This window comes from Sebastes umbrosus, chromosome 23, assembly GCF_015220745.1.
Source record: "Sebastes umbrosus isolate fSebUmb1 chromosome 23, fSebUmb1.pri, whole genome shotgun sequence".
NCBI classification, from domain to species: Eukaryota; Metazoa; Chordata; class Actinopteri; order Perciformes; family Sebastidae; genus Sebastes; species Sebastes umbrosus.
The window spans coordinates 10522718-10544670 of NC_051291.1; the positions used below are offsets into that span (position 1 = coordinate 10522718).

The following is a 21953-nucleotide window of genomic DNA, read 5'->3' on the forward strand; positions in this document are numbered from 1 at the left end:
TAGCTTAGCCCTTGTGAAGCAGGGATGAGCAGCTCTAAACAAATGGACTGCAGGAGTGTTGGGGTTTCCGATTAACACCAGTGTCTGAACGCAAGCCAAAAGGTCCCTGCACCTAATTAACACTTCAGGGTTGGACGGTGGATGAACCTCGGTGTCTCCCCGTTGCAAATGCAAGCCCTCATCAATTGGCTTTGTACCTGAATAGGCCAGCATGAATAAATTAACTCCATGCTAATGAGGCTTGTTTCCATTCAGTCCGAGGAGAATCTGCTCTGTGGTTGCCATGGGCAGCCGATGGGAGGACCCCAATCGCCCCGTCTTGATAAATATTGAAGCAGAGGCTTATACCGCCCCCTCGCAATTCATCTCCCCTCTCAAAGATGGAGTGAGTTTCATGGCGGAGGCCTGACTTCAAACCTGGTGCCAAATGCCATTGCTCTTTGTCCCGGATGATGCTAAGAGCTCTTCTGGTTCAGTTCTGGATGGCTGCACTTACCTAAAACAGTGCTGGCCCTCTCGCGCATACTGCACCAGTAAAAGACGTTATCCTGGCAACTGGCAGGCCCCTCTAGAGATAAGTAATGGCTGCTGCCTTAACAAGACAACCATCCATTCTCCTTGGGGACCAGCCTGATGGTATACAGTAATGACTGGTGGCGTATACATACTGTATGGCAGAGGGGAAGTTAAGGTGTCGTCGCAGTGCGTGGAGACCACCCAGGGCGCCTGGCTGACAGAGTCGTCCGATTGTCTGTCCAACACGCATACTCCACATTCTCAGCGCTTGAAATGTGAACAGCATGCACAAGCTTACTGTCCTTGTCGTGGACAGAAGCCAGCGTCGGCTTTATATCTATTACGTCTCATTAATTTTCCAATTGTTGTCTGTCGCCAATTATCTATATCCAGACGTTTAGTAATGGGAATCATATGGCAGGACAGAATGCCTGAGCTCTTATGTATTCCCTCACATTGGCTTCCCAAAGCAGACGTCTAAATATGACATGAGTGTACTTTCTCCCCTTGGCTAAGTGTGTGTGTGTGTTTGTGCGGCGTGATGTTATCCAGCACCGATGTCAACTGCCGGTTTCGTTGCACGCCTGACCCGGCTGAGGCGTTGGCTAATGTTCCCTGTAGGAGCCGAAACTTGAGCTGACAAGCTGTCCATCACGCTGCGCCGCCAAGCCAGCTAGTTTGCGTCCCCGATGCTCCAATTAGCACCTGGCCTCCCCTTCACATGTCACCGTTGACTGCTTCTTCGCACACAACCCGACCCGTACCACCGTCTCTTAGTCGTGACCTTTCACCTGCCCACACTAGGAGCCTGTAGTTGCTGCTCATCTCCAGCAGACAGTAAATCTCTGGGATTTTACAGTCAGGGAGGCTCTCGGAGCGAGGGGAGGCTTGCAGGAGATACGGGTCAGAGGATTCTCAGAGTTGATGTGTTTACTGGTCATGGAGGACGGCCAAAGGAAAAAGGGAAAAGAGCTCAACCGGGCGGGACTCCGCTTTGCCATCTTCAAGGTTAAAAAAGCGGTATTTCCTCAGTGACATGATGTCACTGAGGTCGAGGGGCTGCTTCTGAGGTGTTGAGTGAAGGTTGCTGCGAGGGCAACAATGACAAATGCACCTGTTAAAGCTTTTTTAAGTTGGCTGTAGATCCAGATGCTTAAAGAAGAAATCCGTTCAAGTCGTAAAATATTGTAATAATGGAAAAGGAATCCGTCTAAAGTCAGAGATTTTTTGTTTTTTACCTCTAAAGCTCAGCCGATGGAAAAGCTCCAATATGAAAGCGGTTATTTAACAATTACATAACCTAAGCTTACAAAATACACTACACAACAAAAAGGAAAGACTTGCATAAATAGTTTCATAAAGAATAGGTAATTGCTTTGCGATGATGCCAATCTAAGACTCAAGGATGTTCCAGTTTGACCTTGGCTACCCTTGACGGGACGCTGTCTTTGTTCGTATTGATGGCCATTGATTACCTTTCAACACGTTTCAGGAGGAGGAATAATAAAACATTCAACAGGGCTAGCAAGGTCAGACGCAGGAATGGCTAAACAGAGAAAAGACGGGCTGACAGAGGAGCTGTCAAACATCTCTTCTCGCTGTCAGCCCCGAGGCGTTGCAAGCTGGAGCTCACCGCACTCCCTGCAGAAAAACGTCCATGCTGCAACTCAGGCAATTAGATGGACATCTCAGGACATGAGTCAGGGGGAGATGCATACAGACACAAAGAAAGAGCTCTCTTCATGCCATGTATGCACCAGTATTCAGGCTCGGAGAACACACACACACACATGTACCGCTAACCTATAGCTATTTGTAGCATGTCTCTGTGTGCCCTTTGCCGACAGATTTGACAGGCCTATGCTTTGCCCTGCCAGGAATTCCCTATAATCAGAGAGCATCACTGATTTTAACTTCACAGGCTTTATTATGTTCACCACAGGGAAGTGGAGATGCTAATGTGCAGGTCTAATGTAAAACAGAGACAGGAAGCTGTCCCACGTTAGCAAAGAATTAACCTTTAGGCAAAGACGTAGACATCCTGGCGTGCTTCTGGCTACGCGTCAGCATTGATCTTTGACATTTTTGACCTCAAAGGACGACACATGCCGTTAACCCTCCCAAGTCTGGAGTCTGCGTCGCTGGATGATCACGATGTTCATATAACTGGCTGTTTAAAGACAAAAGTGAGATGATTTATCGTAAGCAATTAAAGGCATAGTTTGGATTATTTGAAGTGGGGTTGTATGAGGTATCCATAGTCAGTGTATTACCTACAGTAGATGAAGGTCGAAATTAAGGAAATCCAGGGAACAATGAAAATATCACCTGGGACACAAAGATACAGTGTCTGGGACGGTAGAGAAACTTATCATTACAAATGAAATTATATTATGCGTCATGGTTGTTTTTACCAACTTTAGAGAGTGAAGCCACGCTCATATTTAACAGACTTTACAAACAGCTTCACAATTTAGAAAAAAAATGGAAAGATTATTGATACTATTTTAAAGTTTCTGTGAAATATGTTAGTGTATGTAAATTTCCATCGCTGTATACCAATCACAAACAGGTTTGCATTTTTGCACTGCAGTTTGCAGTGATGCATTTATCTATAAAACAGTTAGAAATAAACGAGAAACAGTAAATCAACCTATGACTAAAAGAATAATGAAAACTGATTGTAGCCAAACACCTAGGGTGATTTAAATGTTTTATTCAGATATAAGTGCAGGAAACAACTAGCAGAACTTCCATGGTGGATCAGAGTGAGTCAATGAAGTGATGTGAGTTAACTCACATAGTTCTGGGACAGTTGAAAGTAAAATTATGGACAATTGCGGGACAGACAGGGACAACGAAGTTCATTTCGAGCCCTGAAGTAGATGGCGGTCGGCACATCCCCAGTGTGGAGAAACAGAAAGTATTTTCACCGCTTTATCTTGCCGTCAGACAGCCCTTTCCTTCTCAGAACTGAAAGCGAAACTTATCTATGCTCTCTCCAAAGCCACCAGACTCCTTTTACAAAAACAGCATAGATACGTTTCACTTTCAGTTCAGTTCGCTGTCAGAAAATATTCTAAATATTGCATACACCGCCGTCTACTGTCGGTAATACACTGACTATGAATAAGTACCTCATACAACCACACTTCAAATAATCCAAACTATCCCTTCAAACCTCAGGCAAAAGAAGTTCCTGAGCATCAAATTATTCCTTCTTCCACTCATATTGGATTTAAATCTGACACATTAGCCTAGGTTAATGTAATGCCGGCTCAGACTGCTCAGGCAGAATGGATTCAGAAAACACAGTACTGTTCAGATGGATGAAAGCCTCAAAACAGTCCTTGGGCTTCGAGTATTTAAAGTATGCACTTATCAAATATCCTGCAGATTTCTTTTAATAACTTGCAAAGCTGGAAAACCACAGTTTTAACAATGAATCAGCGGAAAGTTTTGTCCACTGAAATCCAATAGAGTCGAAGGAATGCACATCCAGGCACTTAACACGGACAAACACGGACTCTTTCTCCAACAAGTAAACACCCTCAGCAGACTGACATCCACCTACAGTGTATATGAGCAGTATCATTGCTGAATGAATAATAGGGGGTGAGTGCAGGTAGTAATGAGGCATGAAAAAAGCTGTGGAGGCGGAGGGATCCGGTGTATCCGCTCCCTGATCTCCACGCCTGGTTCTGTTCAGGCCGTGTATGAAGCCCATGTGGCTCGTGCCGGTGTGAGGGAGCGCTCATTAAACTACAACCATCATCTTAATCAATCTCTGCTTTGTCTCCGCCAAACACGTGTGCGCAAAAATCTACATGAAAGCATGCGCAGGCCTGCTCACTTTCAAATAAACATCTTTTATACACACTGTATGTATTTCTAAGTTAATACTGTACTGAATACTGGAGTTTTGCCAGAACAGGGTGAGACCGCTGATGAGGTTAAATGATCCCGATCATAAACACAGACCACTGCACCAGCTGCCAACTGAAGGGATAAATGAGGCTGAATTTTTGATCCCACCATTCCTGGAATGGTATTCAGGCAACGGCGAGGCCAAACTCCCATACAGTAGCGGAACCAATATGCAACATATTAAACGTGCTGTTTCCTATCAGCCTGTTTGGAACAAAACTGCAAATGAAAGCAATGTAAATAGAACAACTTCTTAAACACTCCTTAATGTAGTATTTTGTCTACATAAGTAGTTAGTTATACATCATTTTAAACAATATGCATTCTCTGGAAGCTGCTGGACAGACCAGATACTTATGTAGCTGGTGACCTAGAACTGCTCTCTGGTTATGTCAAACCCTACGCTAAGAGTCTTGGCATTTTATTTTACCCCAATTTTAAATTTGATAAACAAATAAAAACTGTTCTTAAGTCATCTTTTTACCATCTTAGAGTTTTAAGCAAGGTCAAGCACATGTTTTTTTTATAGATATTCAACAATAATCAACGCTTTTATTTGTTCTCGCCTGGCAACACACCGTATCTCGGAGTCAGTCAAACTACTCTTTCACACCTCCAGTTGGCGCAAAACTGCGGCCGCACGTCTGCTAACAAAATAAAAAAAAATCATGCCATATTTTAATGTCACTGCACCGGTTACCAGTGAAATTTAGAGTTGACTACAGATTTTACTTTTCACTTTTAAAGCCTTGGACGGGCTAGCTCCAGCGTATCTCAGTGACCTTTTACATCCCCACTGTCCTCCGAGAACACCGAGGTCATCGGAGAAGCTGCTGCTTTCCATCCCAGACGGTCGTTCCAGGCGTAAAAGTGACCGTGCCTTTTTTTCGTGGCCAGACCCAAGTTGTGGAATTGCTTCCCTCTACATGTTCGATCATCCCCCACCACCAACACCAACACCACCACCACCACCACCACCACCACCACAAGGCTGAAGGGCTGTTTAATTGTCAAAACAAGTCAGGCTTCTTGGAAGTTCTGGGATTTCATTTTACAAAATGAAAAGTGATAAGACCAAATCTAGTATACCAATTATATCAGTCTAGATATTCAAGATTGTTTTCCACAGATGTGGATAGTAAAATATTTCTAATGTTTGAAGCAGACATTGATCATAAAGTTTCTTTTTCTCTGCACAGTTGCAGCTAAACTTTCTCTTTCAGATCTGTTTACATTTCAGCCTCATTCTGACAGCGAATACATCAAAACAGGCCAAAATAAACACTGAGAGGAGTAGAGATATTTAAAGCAAATGTAGAGGAGTAATTACTGTATCTTTTATCACACTGGGTATCCCTAAATAGTTTTTCTGTACGGAGGGGGCCCGTGTTTATTATCCGAGGCACGGGAAGAGAAAAGCGCCGCTCGAGGGTTTATTATTTAGGTTCGCTGCATTTTTCACTGTTTATTATGCGGTTTTAATTGTGGTCTGGCTGCGTTCGCCTGAGGAACACAAGAGTAAGCAGAGCGAGCGAGAGAGGAATGTCAGAGACAGCAACTTCTCTGCAGGACGCGAGTCGACGCCGTGAACCTGCCTTACCCCTGGATTGGATTACAGCAGTGACACGGGGAGAAAAAAGGGGGGAGGATATTCAAGCGTCTATGTACAACCTGAACGTCTCACTCGCTGGTTTACTTTCTTGATGTTCCAGCTCGTATTAATTAACAGGTTTTCTCATCTGGGAGCAGAAGAATCCAGACTAACCTTTTGGCCAACCAGCAGGTGCCAAACCACCTGCGCTTCCTTCTCCTCGGAGACTCTTCTAGTCTTCTTCGATGACTCTTTATACATCTATCTGGCTGTTTTGGATGAAGCCCAAACTCCCTGAATTCTTCCCTCGGCAAGGGCTTCCAGTGTTTATGGGAGAAATGAGCCTCCACCTTGGGCCCTTCACATTACAGTGCTTAAATTCAGATTTGTTTCTGGTTTTCTGACCCATATCTGACATCAGTTTGAACAGATCTCTGCCCTGAAACGCCTCACATGCAACCAATAACGTCACACACACGGGGGACTGCTGTCCGACGGCGCATTGTTCAGAAAATACACACCGGAGTTATTGGAGTCCAGACTCCATTAACATATTGCTCGATTTAACAGGTCTGGGTTCCCCGTTATACAGATGATACTCATAAATCACAACGTATGACTTTGTATGACTCCTAAAGAAAGACTTTTCATTTCGGCTGATATTTAACGTTAACAGCTCTTTTGGGAAATAAGTTCAATAAACTAAAGTAGTACTAAAGTGCGCTAAGAATTAAAAATGATATAGAAAGACGGCCAATTCGTTTTTAAATGCTTTTAAAGCACGAGATCTTAGAAATTTACATGTGAGTGAATATTTTGCCAGACGAATCAAATTATTTACAGGATATTAACTTTTCAACCTTTGTTTCATTATAATACATTTAATATATGACTCCTTTCTGTACAGGGATCGTATAAAGTTGATAAAGTATGTCCATGAATATCAGATATGAGTTTACAGTTAATTACAAGTCCTCCTCGGCATTGAGGAGTTTGGTTTATGTCGTTTTTGCCGGTAACACTAGTTGACTTCTTGCTTTTTCACTACATATTTTATACGTTTGCCCTCTGGGATTTCGGACAATGCGTTGTGCATAAAAGTCTTTGTGCGCGCTCGTAGTGCGCGTGCCATCTGTGAAGTATAAACCTGACTTTAGAATCTCCCTACATCTGCCTAACTTTCCCCTGCAGCCAAGAGGGAGTTACGACCCGCATCCCCCTTAGTTCAAAATGATTTCTCACTCAAAAACAAAAGGTGCATCTACTCGTAGCACCCTGGGGTTTTAAGCTCAGGTGCTAAATCAAAGCTGGAATGTAAATTCACGCCTTAGCTTTCAACAATCTCTCCTCCTCTTTTCTCATAAATTCACCTAAATGTGGGTAATTATAGCGCAGCGAAACACACACATTCGCCTCATCATACATACAGATAAACATTAAAAAGTCCAGAGCCTCTTAAAGTATTAGTGCATCACAAAGTCTCCATTTATGGTCCTCCCTGAGGCGAACGCAACTACAGTGACGACTCTAATCCGCACTCTGAAGGGGGGAATCGAGCGCTCCAGGATTACAGGGATTGGCTCATTTTCAGCATGGTCACCTCTGACCTTTTAAGCCGGCTATTTGGAAACACTGGAGGTGTGAAGGGTGAGTGGATAATGGGACTTGAGTGGTCAAAACCACATAGTGATAGGGATGTTTTCCCCTCAGTATTCAGTCATTATTTTTTTAGCCATATTTAACTAAGACAATATGCAGAGCAGAAACAGACTGCGGGCTGGTTTCAGATGTTTGGAACAATAATCAGAGAAAGCACGGAAAGGAAAGAAAGTCAGAAGGAATGAAAAGTGAAAAGATATATAAAGAAAGAACAAATTGGGAAAAGATGTGTCACAAGTGAGGCAACTGAAAGAGAAAGAAAACACCTGCTTTAGCCTCACACCGCAAGGCTTTATTAACTGTCTGGGTGCAGGAACCTCGCTGACGGACAGTCTCAGCTGCTCTGCGCTGACTAATCCACAGCGAGAGGTAGTGAAAGGTGATCAAACGTCTCCTTCAGCCCCTGCACACTATCCAGCCACCGTGAAAAGGTTACTGCACGGCTCATAGCTCGAGGGTGTGGGGGTTGGGGGCATGAGTGATCGGCTAGATCATCTACACACTGACTCACGCAAGCATGCAGACCCCTATAGTACACTCTCATTGAAAGGAAGCATTAGAAATTCATAATATAATCAAAGAAATTAAACAAGATAATCAAAACCAGATGCAGCAACAATGCCCACAGGCCTGCAGTGTGTATGGAAGGGTGTACGTAAAGTTTAACTAGATTCATGGTAGGTCTGAGAAGCACTGCCACCAGGTCTGACTTTTTGCAGCAGGATATCGGACAAACAAGAATGAAGCTTCAAGGCCTGAAGTGTGCGATTGAAACGTTATCATAGATTAGTCTGATCCAAAACAACAGCATAGTTGCAGATCTGCTAAATCCAGGTAATCTGTGGCCCCGAGCTAGCCTCGATTATCGACCATTTGTTCAGCATTAGCGCACTAAAACACATGACATCATTACATCTGCATGCCAATAAAGAATATTGAATTGAAACACAAAGAGTTCCAAGTTGGTTTTGCATTAATTTCGGGGGGGTTGCTTGTTTTTATTTCTTCTTACCTTCAAAGGAGAGGAAGACTCTTGGCAGCGGCTGTGGGAGGCTGGAGACCCCCGTGGAGAGAAGACAGAGAGCCAGGAGCGCCAAAGCTAACACCAGAGGTGGCCTGGCCAGCCCCTCCGGCCTGCCCATGACTGCACCGCTCAGGAACCGCGACCAGTCAACACCGCCTGTTGGAGGCGTTTGAAAGAGAGAATAAAAGATTTTGAGTTTTTCTTTCCTGTTGGAAATCTGTAATATTACTAAAAAAACAAAGTCATCTTCATCTTGAGTTTTTGGGTCCTGTCTAGAGGGTAACCCGCAAATTGCGAAATGTAATCTGAAATCTGCAAAAACTTGCAAAAACTCTCACGAGACACGCTGCCCGACGACCTCGCCTAACCTTAACTATATAAGATCATCTTGCGAGAGTTTCACAACTCTTGGGATACCTTCTAGACAGGACCGAGTTTTTATGCTTTTGTTTCTTCGACCATCTTAGCAATCGCTGGCCGTTGGTATTCCCAACAAACAAAGTAATTTCTGCTGCTGGAAATGTAAAACACATCACAATCTGATCATATTTACTTAATTTAAATACTATCCATTGCTGTGAGGATAATCAATTATGCAAAAGAACAGAAATAACACAGAGAATACACGTTTACAGTTAAATCTTCAGCCTGACAGGTCCAGCTGTGCTGACTTATAAAGCGAAGCGCTGCACAAACCACGCACATGGATGAGAGCACAACATGTCAGTTAAATCCCATCACTTAGTATATCCTTGCAGATGTGCGTCTCTTAAATATGGATGAGTTAAATCTGCACAAAAGAGCTGCCTCCCCTCAGCCTCCTCTTGTTCCTCTTCCATAACAGGACAAGACCGGCTCAATAATTGATCGAGGCAGGTACTGTACTGCCTGCGGGACGCCAACTCCTGCAATGCAAAACTCCACTGCTGGAGAAAGGCTCGGCCGTTTTAACCACCCAAACTGGCTGTTACACTACACCTGTGTGCACAAAACACACCGCACTATCCCTTTTTACATGCAAAAAGAAAACACAAGGGGGGCGGATCTCTGCTTTCATGGCTTATAGATGTGCAATGAAAAATTTATGTGCCAGGAGATGCTATGAAAATTTCAGTTTGGGGTGTAGAGTACAAATAGGTTGAGATGTGGGTGTGTGTGGTTGGAGTGGAGCGTGACTGATGTATAACGGAGGTGGAATTCTACAGTTCAGGTGCATGAGGACAACAGATGGAAAACTGCAGAGGAAGGAGATCTGTTTGGCTGCGCTGGAGAGAAATAAAACAGCATGAGGCCCCGGCCGCTGCATTACTGCATCATCCACACACACACAGACACACACACACACACACACACACCCTCCCCCCAGAGCCTGCTGCAGCTCGGGCGTCGGATGGCTCGGACCCCATCCTGAGGCTCAGCCCTGGTCCTGCTCTGGCTTCTGTCACCATTCTTAAAGGGCTGGCTCACCCAAATTACAATGTATATTTCCTTTCTTACCTGTAGTGCTATGCAGCCAAATAGTTTTGGTTTCACATGACATATCAGTCTGAAATTTCTGCCTCCATTTCCATACAATAGGTAAACGGAATTGGACGTGTTTTTCAGTCATTTGAGGGGAAAAAAAAGTGTCAATAAGCAAAATCAAGTCAACTGCTAGACTTTTAAGTCTCTGAATGTTGAGCATTTTCCTTTCAAAGTTGTGTTAATAGCTGAGGCAAAGCTCTTTGAATGCATAATTCAATTTCCAAGGTATGTGGCCGTGCGAAGACCCTCAGGACTTTTTGCTTTTAAGTCCTCCTTTTTGTGATTTAAGTCATAAACCTACAGTGTTTGAGAATAGAGAGAACTTCTCTGGTGCAGAGTAATTTCAATTAGGGCTGTAAAAAAGTTAACGCGATAACGCAAATTTGTTTTAACTCCACTAATCTCTTTAACGCATTAAGGCAATCGAACTTTCGGAGGTTGTAGCGGGCGCGGTTTTAAAGCTAGAGTGGTATCATATGAAACTAGAACACCTAAGGAATCCATCTGTACCAACCATGTCATGGTTTGTGCGTTAAATTGTGGTGAGGAAAAACTGGCATTGCCATTTTCAAAGGGGTCCCTTGACCTCTGACCTCAAGATATGTGAATGAAAATGGGTTCTATGGGTACCCACGAGTCTCCCCTTTACAGACATGCCCATTTTATGATAATCACATGCAGTTTGGGGCAAGTCATAGTCAAGTCAGCACACTGACACACTGACAGCTGTTGTTGCCTATCTTTTATGCTAAATGCAGTATCTGTGAGGGTTTCTGCACCATATTTGTCATTATTTTGTGTTGTTTATTGACTTCCAATAATAAATATATACATACATTTGCATAAAGCAGCATATTTCCCCACTCCCATGTTGATAAGAGTGTTAAATACTTGTCAAATCTCCCTTTAAGGTACATTTTGAACAAATAAAAAATGTGCGATTACAGCCTTAGTTTCGATGTAAACTGCTGATGTCTTTGGATTATCCACAGGAATGTGGACCTCTGTTTCAGGACAAAACATTCTGTAAAAAAAGTAATTTTTTAATGCTGTGAGAGTCACAAAGAAAATTCAATTTGTGTTGGGTGGGGGGCAGAAATGTCAGACAACTATGTGGCAAAACAAAAACCCAAAACATTCACACATCCAGCCCAGTATCCAAGAAATGATGTCCATATTGTACTAACCCACATCTTATGACATTATTCCGAGCCAGCGCAGTGAGTAGTGTGTTTTGTGTTGCGAGGCAGGGGAGCTGGATGGGCGTGTAGCACATCTGACTTTCATGCAGGAGACCAGTTAACATGCCTTTTTATTAGCCTTAACCACATGGTTTTCCCCCAACTTTAAACAGGTGTTTTTTGTTGTCTAAACTTAATCATACAACCATAGTTTATAGCTTATAAACTGTAGTTGCCATATGCAGAAATTTAAAAAGCTTTGGACATAAAAATGTTGATTGAAATTGAATATAATCTGGGGTTTTACAGACTCGTCTGGCGTTCGGGGTTGAGTTACCACTAAGTGAGAATAATCACTTAGTCTGTTATTTAAGTGAATCGACCCTTTAAACTGTTTAAACTCCCAGCATGCTCAGAGAGATGCGTGATCTCCCGGGGAGAATCTCTGGTCTCACAGCTGCTAAACTCATCGTCAGGGGAGTTCGTCTCCTTCCGAGCGTCCTCTGACATCCCACCAGCTCAGGTTCAGACACTTCCTTTTGCTCCTTCCTTTGATGATCACCACTCCCGAGACATGAATGAGCTCACTAACCAGCCTTCGATCACACTTGTGGAGCGCCCCCGTAACGCTCGCCTGGATTAATGGGTCCACCAATAAAAAGGTGCATTAGTGTTTGAACAAAAACAATAAATACGTTAATTATGTTGAGCTCCAGAAATTCCAGTGTCGAGTCTGCCAGGAAATCTCTGCGATGTCTCCACAAAAGGAGGTCAGTGGAGTGGAGAGTTATATTTCCAGTGATGATAATTGTGTTTATTGTGCATTCGTTGGCTGGCAGCCTAATGAATTTTCCATCTCACTATTTCAGAGGCACTGCTCAAAAACTAATACTGATAAAAGCAGAAAACTGTACAAGTCTTTTTTTCCCCCTCATCTTTCTAAACTGGGATTGTTTGGCTCCCCATTTGGTTAATGCTTTAAACACATGAACACTATTTAACTACGAGAAATGGAAGCAGAAAAGTCCTCCCATCTGGATTTATTATTTAGTATTGTGCTCTATTTTTTTTTTTTCCTTGACTGGAAAACAAGACTAAAGATGGTAGACAAGTTGCTGCGTCTGTCCCGTCTCTAACGGGACGGTGTGTGTCCATACCACACCCTGTCATTCAGTGTGTCAGCGGCTCTGTTACAAACCACACGTTCCTTCACACACACTCATGACTAGCGGGGCGCAGCTCTGAACAGTAAAATGTGTGTTTTTCAAGTATTAAACTATCAGACTTATGAATCTTGTGATCAGCACTGATCAGATCCTGTGATTCTGGAAAATCCTCCTCAAAAAAAAACCTTTGATTCACAAATAAAGGGCTTTTTTATAGTAATAAATAAAGGTCAATTAAAGCTTATGCAAGACCAGAAAGCTTCTCTAAACTAACCTCACCAAATAACCATTTTAAAACACTCATTTTCTATTATTATGAAGGTAAAACGGCAACAAAGTCACGACTCACATTCTGGTAATATCTAAAATAGACTCCCAAAGCATGCCACAGTACTCTGATGTAATGTTGCACAAGATTTAAAAGCAGCAGCAAGTTACATTTCTTACATCTGGCAGACTCTACAACAGTCAGATTGAGTTTACTTCCAGCTATTCTCACTGGTGGGACTCTGCACCTGTTAGCCTCTCTCTCTGCATCCATTGTGTCTGCTCCACTATATGGTGCAGTGTACAGCAGGCAGGTAGACCCTCTACCTACAGAGAGACAGGATCCAGACAGTCCCTGGTCCAGGAACTCACCTTTCAGGAGCTTCCTCCCAGTGCAACAAGCCAGGTACCAAACCAGATCTTATTTCCCCCTTAAAAAAACACCTTGTTTCCAGTTTCCACCAGTGACACCAAAGAGGAAAAAATGCTGCTATTCCATCTAAGAGCTCAGAGAGCAGGCTTGACTGAGAGAGGAGAGAGGAGAGAGGGAGGAGAGCGAAAAGACAGAGAGGGCTGGTGTCCTATTACACACTCTCCACTGAAGTCCTCCTCCCCCTTCCCCTCCTCCTCTTCTTCGTCCTCCTCCCCTCCCCTCCACGATCTTCCCCCCGTCCCTCCCTCTGTTAACTAGACAGCAAACTTTAACATGAACCGCTCAACACATCAGAGAGGTGGAGGATTCGTACCTCATGCAGAGAGAGAAGCCGGAAAAAGGTCAGACACATTCAGGACTATGAGCACAAATCACATTTTCCATTCTCCATGATATGAAATAAAACATTTTCTCAATTTGTGTCTATTTTCAGCCACATATTCAGAGTTTCCATAATAATGAATCAGCTTGTAAGTATTTGCTGGAACTGTTTTAACAACCAGGGCTACATAAAACTATGCCAAGAAATTACAACTCAGACATGGAGAGTCATACTGAAAATGGTCAAAATAAGACTTTGGCTGCATTCACACCAGGCGGCGACTTGATGTGAAGCCAATGCGGAAGTGCCTTAAACTTGCATTCTTTCTAATAGCCAAGTGATGTCAGTGGAGTCAGCATCAGAAAGTCAGAAAAGAAAAGAAATCTGGGGGTTTGGAGTAGGGATGTCACGAGAACCGATACTTCGGTACCAACTCGGTACCAAAATTCTAAAAATGTGACGGTACTCGTTTTCTTCGGTACCGAACGATGCCTTTAATGGCCATTTGGTACCGGAGCGGAGATACTGGAGACGCGATTCTTCTGGATTTAATGGGAGCAGTGTTCTCATCTGCCGTGAAATGAAGGAAGAAGAAGAACGCCATAACATCACGGAAAAAAACAACAACACGAGACGTGAAAGATGGCAGCTGCTGCAGGGCTACCTCCGCCTCAACTCGTTGAGAAAACTAATAGCAAAAGAGTCGGGTATGGGAGTACTTTGCGTTCGAGGCGGATTTACAAGGAGTAATAACAGATTCACAAAAAAACAGTATGCGGTGCGGTAACGGTGCCGTCGTACTTTTCTTTCCAAAGGAGGAAATACTTCCAATTTAGCAAAGCACCTCGAAGACAAACATCCAGACGATACTGTTTGTTTTAAATACTTGAAGGCTACATGCCACTGTTCTGTTTTGCAATGTTTATAGACGTTTCTTTTTATTTGTTACTTAAAGGCTACATGCTTCTGTTTTTTGTAATGTTCGTGTTGAATTACATGGGATTTATTGGGGTTTATTACCGTGGTATCGAATTGGTATGGAGAATCGTGTAAATTCTCTGATGTTGGTATCGACTACTAGATTTCTGGTACCGTGACATCCCTAGTGTGGAGTAAGAAAGACATGAGCTTACCAGGACAACTGTAGCCTGCTGCTCATGCATGAGCAGCGGCTAGAGGCTATATTGGCCGCTATTAGCGAAGCCCAGACCGAACTGTCGGCGATCGAGATGCACTGTGGGTAATGTAGGCGCCCGGATTTGATAAGCAAGAAGAATGTGTGGAATAACAAAGGATGATCTCTTTCATACACTTTTTTTTTTTTACATACATCATGAATATGACAATGTTACAAGAGTGCAAAGCTAAATTGGTGGAGTATATTTGCTAATTTGCACTGAACACAAAGTGCAGCTGTGACTGATGGGAATATCGAGTTTTCACCCTGAATATCAAGCTTGGCTGAGTTATATTCCTTTTTCCTTTGCTGATCCATTCTTTCTTAAACTGCTCTTACCATTCAGTATATTCAAATATCATCCTTTGAGTAATCCTGCCACGGAAGTGATGGATTAAATCATCATAATAGACAGTGAAGTAAAGTAATAACACAGGACATTCTTCATCCGATGTGGTCAGCTATAAAAAAAGATGAGGTTATGCTTTTCGCTGTGAGAAGCACGCTCCGTTTCAAACCAGGAGCACGTAAAGCCCGACTTGTAGAGAAGAAAAAAACGTACACAATCGCTTTTAACGGGCTCGTTGGGGAAAGCTTGCTCAGCGCAGGGATCTCAAAATGCGATGCAGAGGGTCTGAAACCATGCCAAACGCTGCATCAACATAAACGCTTATATCCCAAGACAGATTTGTTGCTTCAACACGAGCCCAAACCAGAGGAGTCAGGAGTCTAGAAACACTTGGATGTGTTAGTAATATGGATTTGATTGAACTATTTCCATACTGAGAGAGGAAAAACTATGCATTTTCATGAATGGATGCATTTGTGTGAGAGTCACATGTGACTTCACTTGCAGGTATGAGCCCAGGATGTGAGGGATTTTACACTTTGAGGTATAGAATTAAAGCTAATTGCTAAAATCACAGCTCAGGAAAGAGAGGAAAAGGGAGTGCATGAGCCAGGTCTCTGATGAAAGCGTCTGACAGACAGGGAAAGTGAAATGGGGGGAGGAAAGAGGGGATCGCTGCTTAGCTGAGACAGGAGGAAATAATTACCTTTCTCCCTGACAATGGAGCCTGATTTACGCCTCTCCAATTAAAGTGTCAGGATAGCCCACTAGAGCCGTGCAGGTTCTTTCATTGGGCCCCGAATGAACGCTGGGCATTGGTGGAGGAGAAGAAGAATGGAAAAGAGGTGGGAGAGAGCGAAATAGAGAGATGAGGAGTATCCTTTACTACCCATCGCGACAGAGCTTCGGCAGTAAATTAACTTAATGAGTGTGATGAGCCAAAGAGAGCGTAACCGGGCGACAAACACCACGTAGGTGTAACATGATTACAGGGAGCTGTGTCTTACAGTAAATGATCGTAAATCCTCAAAAATGTGATGTGTGGCAAAGCGGTTTATATTCCAGAAATGATGATGTTACGTTGCAGACCACAAATACAGTCTGGTCACGCAACAACGTCTCTGTTGCACAATTTGCAGGTGGCACGGCTTATGGTGTTGGCGGCATGCAATGCTCCTCTCCCGCTTGATCTTTTGCCCATGCACACACACACAACCTGTCCCTTGTTAGCACTGCAGATGTTACGCATTCGTCACGCTGACGTTAAATGCGCAGGCCAAGGTCAGGGGGGGCCCTCCCATGATGCTCGCCGTATCACATGCACATGTACGCACTTGGCAAGATCACAGGCTCAACTGCAGCATGCTAATATACTATCACCACTGCTGTAAGACTTTATTATAGGTCACTGCTTTCTTTTATGGTTTCCTGTGCACCTAAGACTGAAAGAAACAGGATCAGCAGAACACAGGAAATCCATTAATTTCCTATAAAAATGAACAACCAGGAACGCTCACATATTTGTAAGCAAAGAAAAGTCTTCTGTGGTTTGCATGTTTCTTAGCTTTCCAATGACAAATTTTTCTTCTTTCTACAGTAGATAGTTTCCCAATATTTATTAGAAAATGATCACAGGCATCTGAAGCTTTGGTGGGGCTGCAACTAATGATTATTTTGACTATAAACTGTCAGAAAAATCTTAATTTTCTCAGAGCGTACGGTGATGTCCTCTTTAGAATGATATAAAACAGAAAAGCGGCAAGTCTTCACATTTAAGAAACTAGTGCATTGCCCGTTCGGAACGGGCCGATTGCTTCGCCCAGAGAAGTGCTGTGCAGAAGTGCAGCGTTGTCGAGAACCATGGTATGGCTTCTTGTACCCTTGAACGGTTCACAAGATATGCGAAGGGCAGTCATGCATACATACACAGAAAGACAGAGATTCTTTCCCTTGTAGTTATATGACGCTGTTACAGCGCCACCTACTGGCCAAATGGCACCAAATTGGCCATGGTCACTCAGACATCATATCTACACATGTCCACCAAATGTGGTCGAAGTAGCACAAAGCGTTCAGGAGATATGACATTGTTTTTAATATAAGCCCTGCCCATAACATTTTAGCTAAATTTAAAGGCCAGCTATAGCAAAACTATATGGAACCTCAAAAATCTGTAACAGTAACTTTTTCTGGCTTGATCCAGAGATGTTCTGTACCAAATTTTGTGATTCTTGCTAAAAATGTGTAGGAGAAAATCAATCTAGACGCAAATGGACGTGGCTTATATAGATAATTTAGATTCATCTGGACCCAGAAATGGACTTACTTACTGTCTACAGGCCAAAACATAAAGTTCATTGTTATAGTGCCACGATCTGGCCAAATTGCACCACATTTGAAACTGCTCTCCCCTTGGGTCCCCATCAACACACCCACCACAAAGTGTGAAGTCGACCGGATGAGCGGTTCTTGAGTTATGCGAAAATCATACAGAAAGACAGACAGAGATTTCTCGCTTTATAGTTAGATTGGAACCAGTGGATGTTACGGTTCTTCTACTTCACTCAAAAGTCCATGCTCAGTGTTGACAGGTCTACTCTGACAGAGTTTAATGGGCTGTCCAACACTCTCCAAAATATGTCTGAGAGGTTATCACCAACAGTAATAAAATGTTCCATTTAATCCTTATTTTATGAGCGAGCGGTCATAGACATTCCAGTCAAAAAACATCCCAATTAGCTGGTTGATGATAGCTTGATAATGATTCTTATTGAAATATCAAGGAGACAAACAGCTTGCCATTTTCTAGCCTGACGCGTGATTGAACCTCTCACTGATTGGTATGCTGCACATATTGTTTCTAGAAATAAAAACAAATGATTCCCATCAGGGCAGCTGATCTGATTTATACATATGTTCGCTCCATCTGTGCAGCCGGTGCATACTTGTGGCTGACACTTCTGTAAGCCTGTGAAAGTGTAGGAAAACAAAAAGGCATGAATAATGGGATCGCTAATTAGCAGTAGGGCACCAAAGGGCAGATCTGATTAATGCTAAACAGGAATAGGCAGCGCCCTTCACTTTCAACAGCTCACTCTGTGGAGATTAATCGAGTGGTTTGGCCACCCGTGCAAAAAGAGGTGAGGAATTCTGCCAGAGTCACGCTCCGTGTCAAAACAGCTTGAGAGAAATCTCCCTGCACCTCTTTCTCCGTGTCTGAAGTCATCCGCTGGAATCCATACATTACTGTACGAGTACAGCGCTGCGTGCTGATGGAGCCTGCACCGCTCTCTGCTCTGTAATGCGGAGCGACTGGGGCTGAAAAATGAGATGGAGAGTGTGACTTTCTCTGTGAGAGGGTCATTTCCATAATGGAAGGACATCAGCGGTGTGCGATCTCACGCTGCAGATGAAGCATAAAGGTCCATCACAGAGTGGCACAGAGAGGAGGGGGATGAGGAAAGGTGAAAAGGGAGAGGACAGACAACGCTGGTGATGAGCTACAGAGAGGAAACTATTAGTGAACTCATCACAGTGATTTATCTAACCTCTGCAAAAAAAAACACAACCAGACCCACATGTTGTAGGTACGAATCTAAACCCAGTTAATGATAATGTACACTAGCGTGTGGCCGACCGGGCTTCAACACGTTCTCATCCCAGCTCGTCACATACCGCCGGAAAAAAAACGACATGGTTAGGCTTAATTTTACTACGCTTGTAAAGTGAAAATGACACTGAACGTTGTGAACACGGGACATGAACAAACAGCTGATTGGGGCGGCTGTAGCTCAGCGGGTGGAGTGGTTGCCGCAAGGTTGGTGGTTCGATCCCCGGTTCCTATTGTCTGCATGTCGAAGTGTCCTTGAGCGAGACACTAAACCCCTAGTTGCTCCGCGGTTGCTCTACAGCAGCCCACTACTCCTAAGGATGGGTTAAATGCAGAGGTCAAATTTCATGTACCTGTATGTATATGACTAATCTAACAAAGTTTAAGTTGAGTGCAATATAATATTTCTTAATTTGTACTAATGGGTTTATTGTGTATATCACAGTTTTATCTTTGTTTTGTATATTATTTGGACCCAAATTTTTTATCTTTTTGTGTCAATAAAAGAACTAACTGACTAACGTTACGCATGGGACACAAACAGCGGTCTCCTGGATGAAGGCCCTGTGTTTGTTGGACCCATCCACTTCCCCTTCTGCCCGCCCTTAGTGTGTTTTTGTTTTTTAAACTACGTCACCACAGTCACTCCCGGCGCACTTTCTCAGAGCGTTTACTGTTGCCCCGGATGGGTTTACATTGTAGTTAATGGAAAGCTCGTTGCGTTTCATACCGGCACTAAAAGGTGTCTTGTGCGGCGGTATCAGATGCGGACAGCCGTGACAAAGCATCGGTATTGGAAATCCTGGGAATGAGAACGTGCTGAGGATACACAAGGCAGCGGCATGCGCTTACGATGTGTAGTTAAAAGCAAGTTTATCTCCGGCTCTACGCTTTCTTCCAGTTTTGTTGTTGCAGTCATTGTCCTGCACCGTGGCTAGCGGCCTTACCTTGACCACCATGCCAACACGTCCACAGCAAATGCCCCGACATGTCCGCAGCATTAGCGAAAAGTAATTTCCAGGCAATTTTCAGGATTACGTACACACAGGTTGATCTGCATTCCTGTTGTTAACCTTCCCATAACCCATGAGGCAATGGGGTCTTTATTTGATTTCACTATAATTCAATATAAATTAACAAAATGAGGAAAGGTGAATCAGAGTTCTTTGATACCAAACAAGTATTTTCTTATGTAACACTCGTAAACATGCAGCACTGTACTGTACCACTGTGTTTAGCAGAAAGGGAGGGTACATTTCTGCATGATTTTGGGCTATTTTTGACCACAAAATTGAGCGCCGTGGTTAGAAAACTGCCGGTGTGGAGCCCATCTGTCCCTGCTTTACCTGACACACTATACTGGTGATCTCTCATGTGTGTCTCCTCTCCCATAATTTCCTGTCCTCCACACTTCCATCTCAGTGGGTGGGGGGGACATCATAAATCAAATTTAAAGTTCTCTACTCGAGGCATTAACTTCCACATGGGAACTAATGGAATCTGGTTATGATTTATTCCACTTCCTGCTTCTTGTGTAGCTGCTGTACTGCACGTGAGACGGCAGAGCTCCACGCTTACTTAATAGATTTAATAGAGAACGCAATCCACAAGTTTATTAGTCTGTCTAATAAACTTAATGAAGTTACACGTAAAACAGCCACTGTTACAGTAGTTGTGGTTTCCAGAGGCAGCTTTACAAGCCTGTTGGATTTATATGTTGTTCACTGGTTTCTAAGCAATTTTCCAGATATAAAAGCTCTGCATCAGGATAGAGAAGTGGTCTGTGTTGATCATTTATTGATGTATGCTTATTGTAATGCTTTAAATCATCATTGTCTGTCTTTAGGGACCAGCAGGATTACTTCCAAAAGATTACATCCAACCTCATGAATTTAGGTTTCCCCTCAAGTAGCTTCCAATTTTCTTCAGACTGTTATGACAATGACACATGTGTATTCCACATCTGTTTGTTCCAAGGCTTATTTGGAGTTATGTCATGTCTGTATGAAGGGAAATTATTCAAATGCACCATGAAATCACATAACACACAATAATCTAGGTGTCTTGTACACCTGTTCGCTGCAGTTCAGTGTGACATATTTGGTGTTTTTTGGAAATTTTGGAATCCAGCCTGGAGTTGAAATATTAAGTTTCTTTGTGTTCAAATGATGGTTTCCTTCCGCTGGTGGTTTCTTTTACACTGTAGAAAACCTAAATATGTCATAAGTGACACAACTCACCCAAGGGACTGACATGTAACAATTTATCTTCCACAATTTGCCGAATAAATTGTAACAGAATATACACATAAATGTGAGAAATGTATGGAATTTATGAGACAGTGTGAAGGTGTGTTGTTCAATGTACAATACGACATTGCTTAGTTGAACTCCTGGTTTCATGGGGAAAAAACAGCGCTATCTCCTAAAAATTACGTTCTAATACAACAAAACTGCATTGTGTTTTCAGGGAAACGTATTTTGTCGCGGATTACGTTTGTTTTTGATGTATCACAAATACGTTTGTAATGTCTGCATAGGGAGAAGACCACAGCGGTGGATAGGTCAACAAAATACCAGCCTTTTGTCCAGGAGACCTCTGTTCATGTCCCTTGTGAAACAAAAATTCAGCATTCACTTATTTTAATCATGCTTTTTTTTAACCAAAGCTAACCAAGTAGTTTGTTAAATTTTGTGATCATTTTAAGCCAAACCATGATGTTTTTTTTGTTTTGTTTTTTTTTACTAAACCTAACGACGTAGTTTTGTTGCATTTTTTGTTTCAATTTAGAAAGTTAACTATGTGTTAAAAACAGTTTAAAGGTACGGTGTGTAAAATGTGTCAGTATCTAGAGGTGTGGTTGCAGATTGCAACCATCTGAGTAGCCCTCTGCTCATTCCTCCCTTCTCAAGACTGCGGTAACGTGAGCCGCCTAGTTCAAAACCGTGGTAACGCCGTTCGCCTGGCTCAGAGGCCATCCTTACCGCAATAACACTACTTTAGGAGCAACGGCGGCTGGCGGTACCACGGATATGCGCTCTGTGGCTCACATTAGCGTTTCGGAGAACTACGGTGGCTTTCGGGTTACGTAAAAACTCGAAAGACTCTTGCTAGAGCCAGTGTTTGGCTGTAGAAACATGGCGGAGCATGTAGATATGAAGGATTCTAAGCTAACGAAAACTCAACGATTCTGAGTTTCAGGTGATT

The 21953-nt window shown here is 43.1% G+C and overlaps 1 protein-coding gene and 1 long non-coding RNA gene across 4 annotated transcripts in view; one reads left to right on the forward strand and one right to left on the reverse strand.

Moving 5' to 3' along the window:
• Nucleotides 1-21953, reverse strand: part of sema3c (sema domain, immunoglobulin domain (Ig), short basic domain, secreted, (semaphorin) 3C) — a 63974-nt gene that overhangs the window by 31113 nt on the left and 10908 nt on the right. For 2 of the 3 annotated variants that reach the window (XM_037760856.1, XM_037760855.1), the window contains one exon: nt 8706-8873. In XM_037760856.1, the coding sequence (XP_037616784.1) occupies nt 8706-8835 (130 nt within the window). In that variant the 5' untranslated portion in view covers nt 8836-8873. Of the gene's footprint in view, nt 1-8705; nt 8874-13227; nt 13401-21953 lie in introns of those variants that run through there. The other variant, XM_037760854.1, reaches the window with a different exon arrangement.
• LOC119482947 lies at nt 6464-20444 on the forward strand. Its single transcript, XR_005205582.1, has 4 exons — nt 6464-6741; nt 6982-6987; nt 16978-16986; nt 20434-20444. It is a non-coding gene; the product is annotated as an uncharacterized LOC119482947 (long non-coding RNA).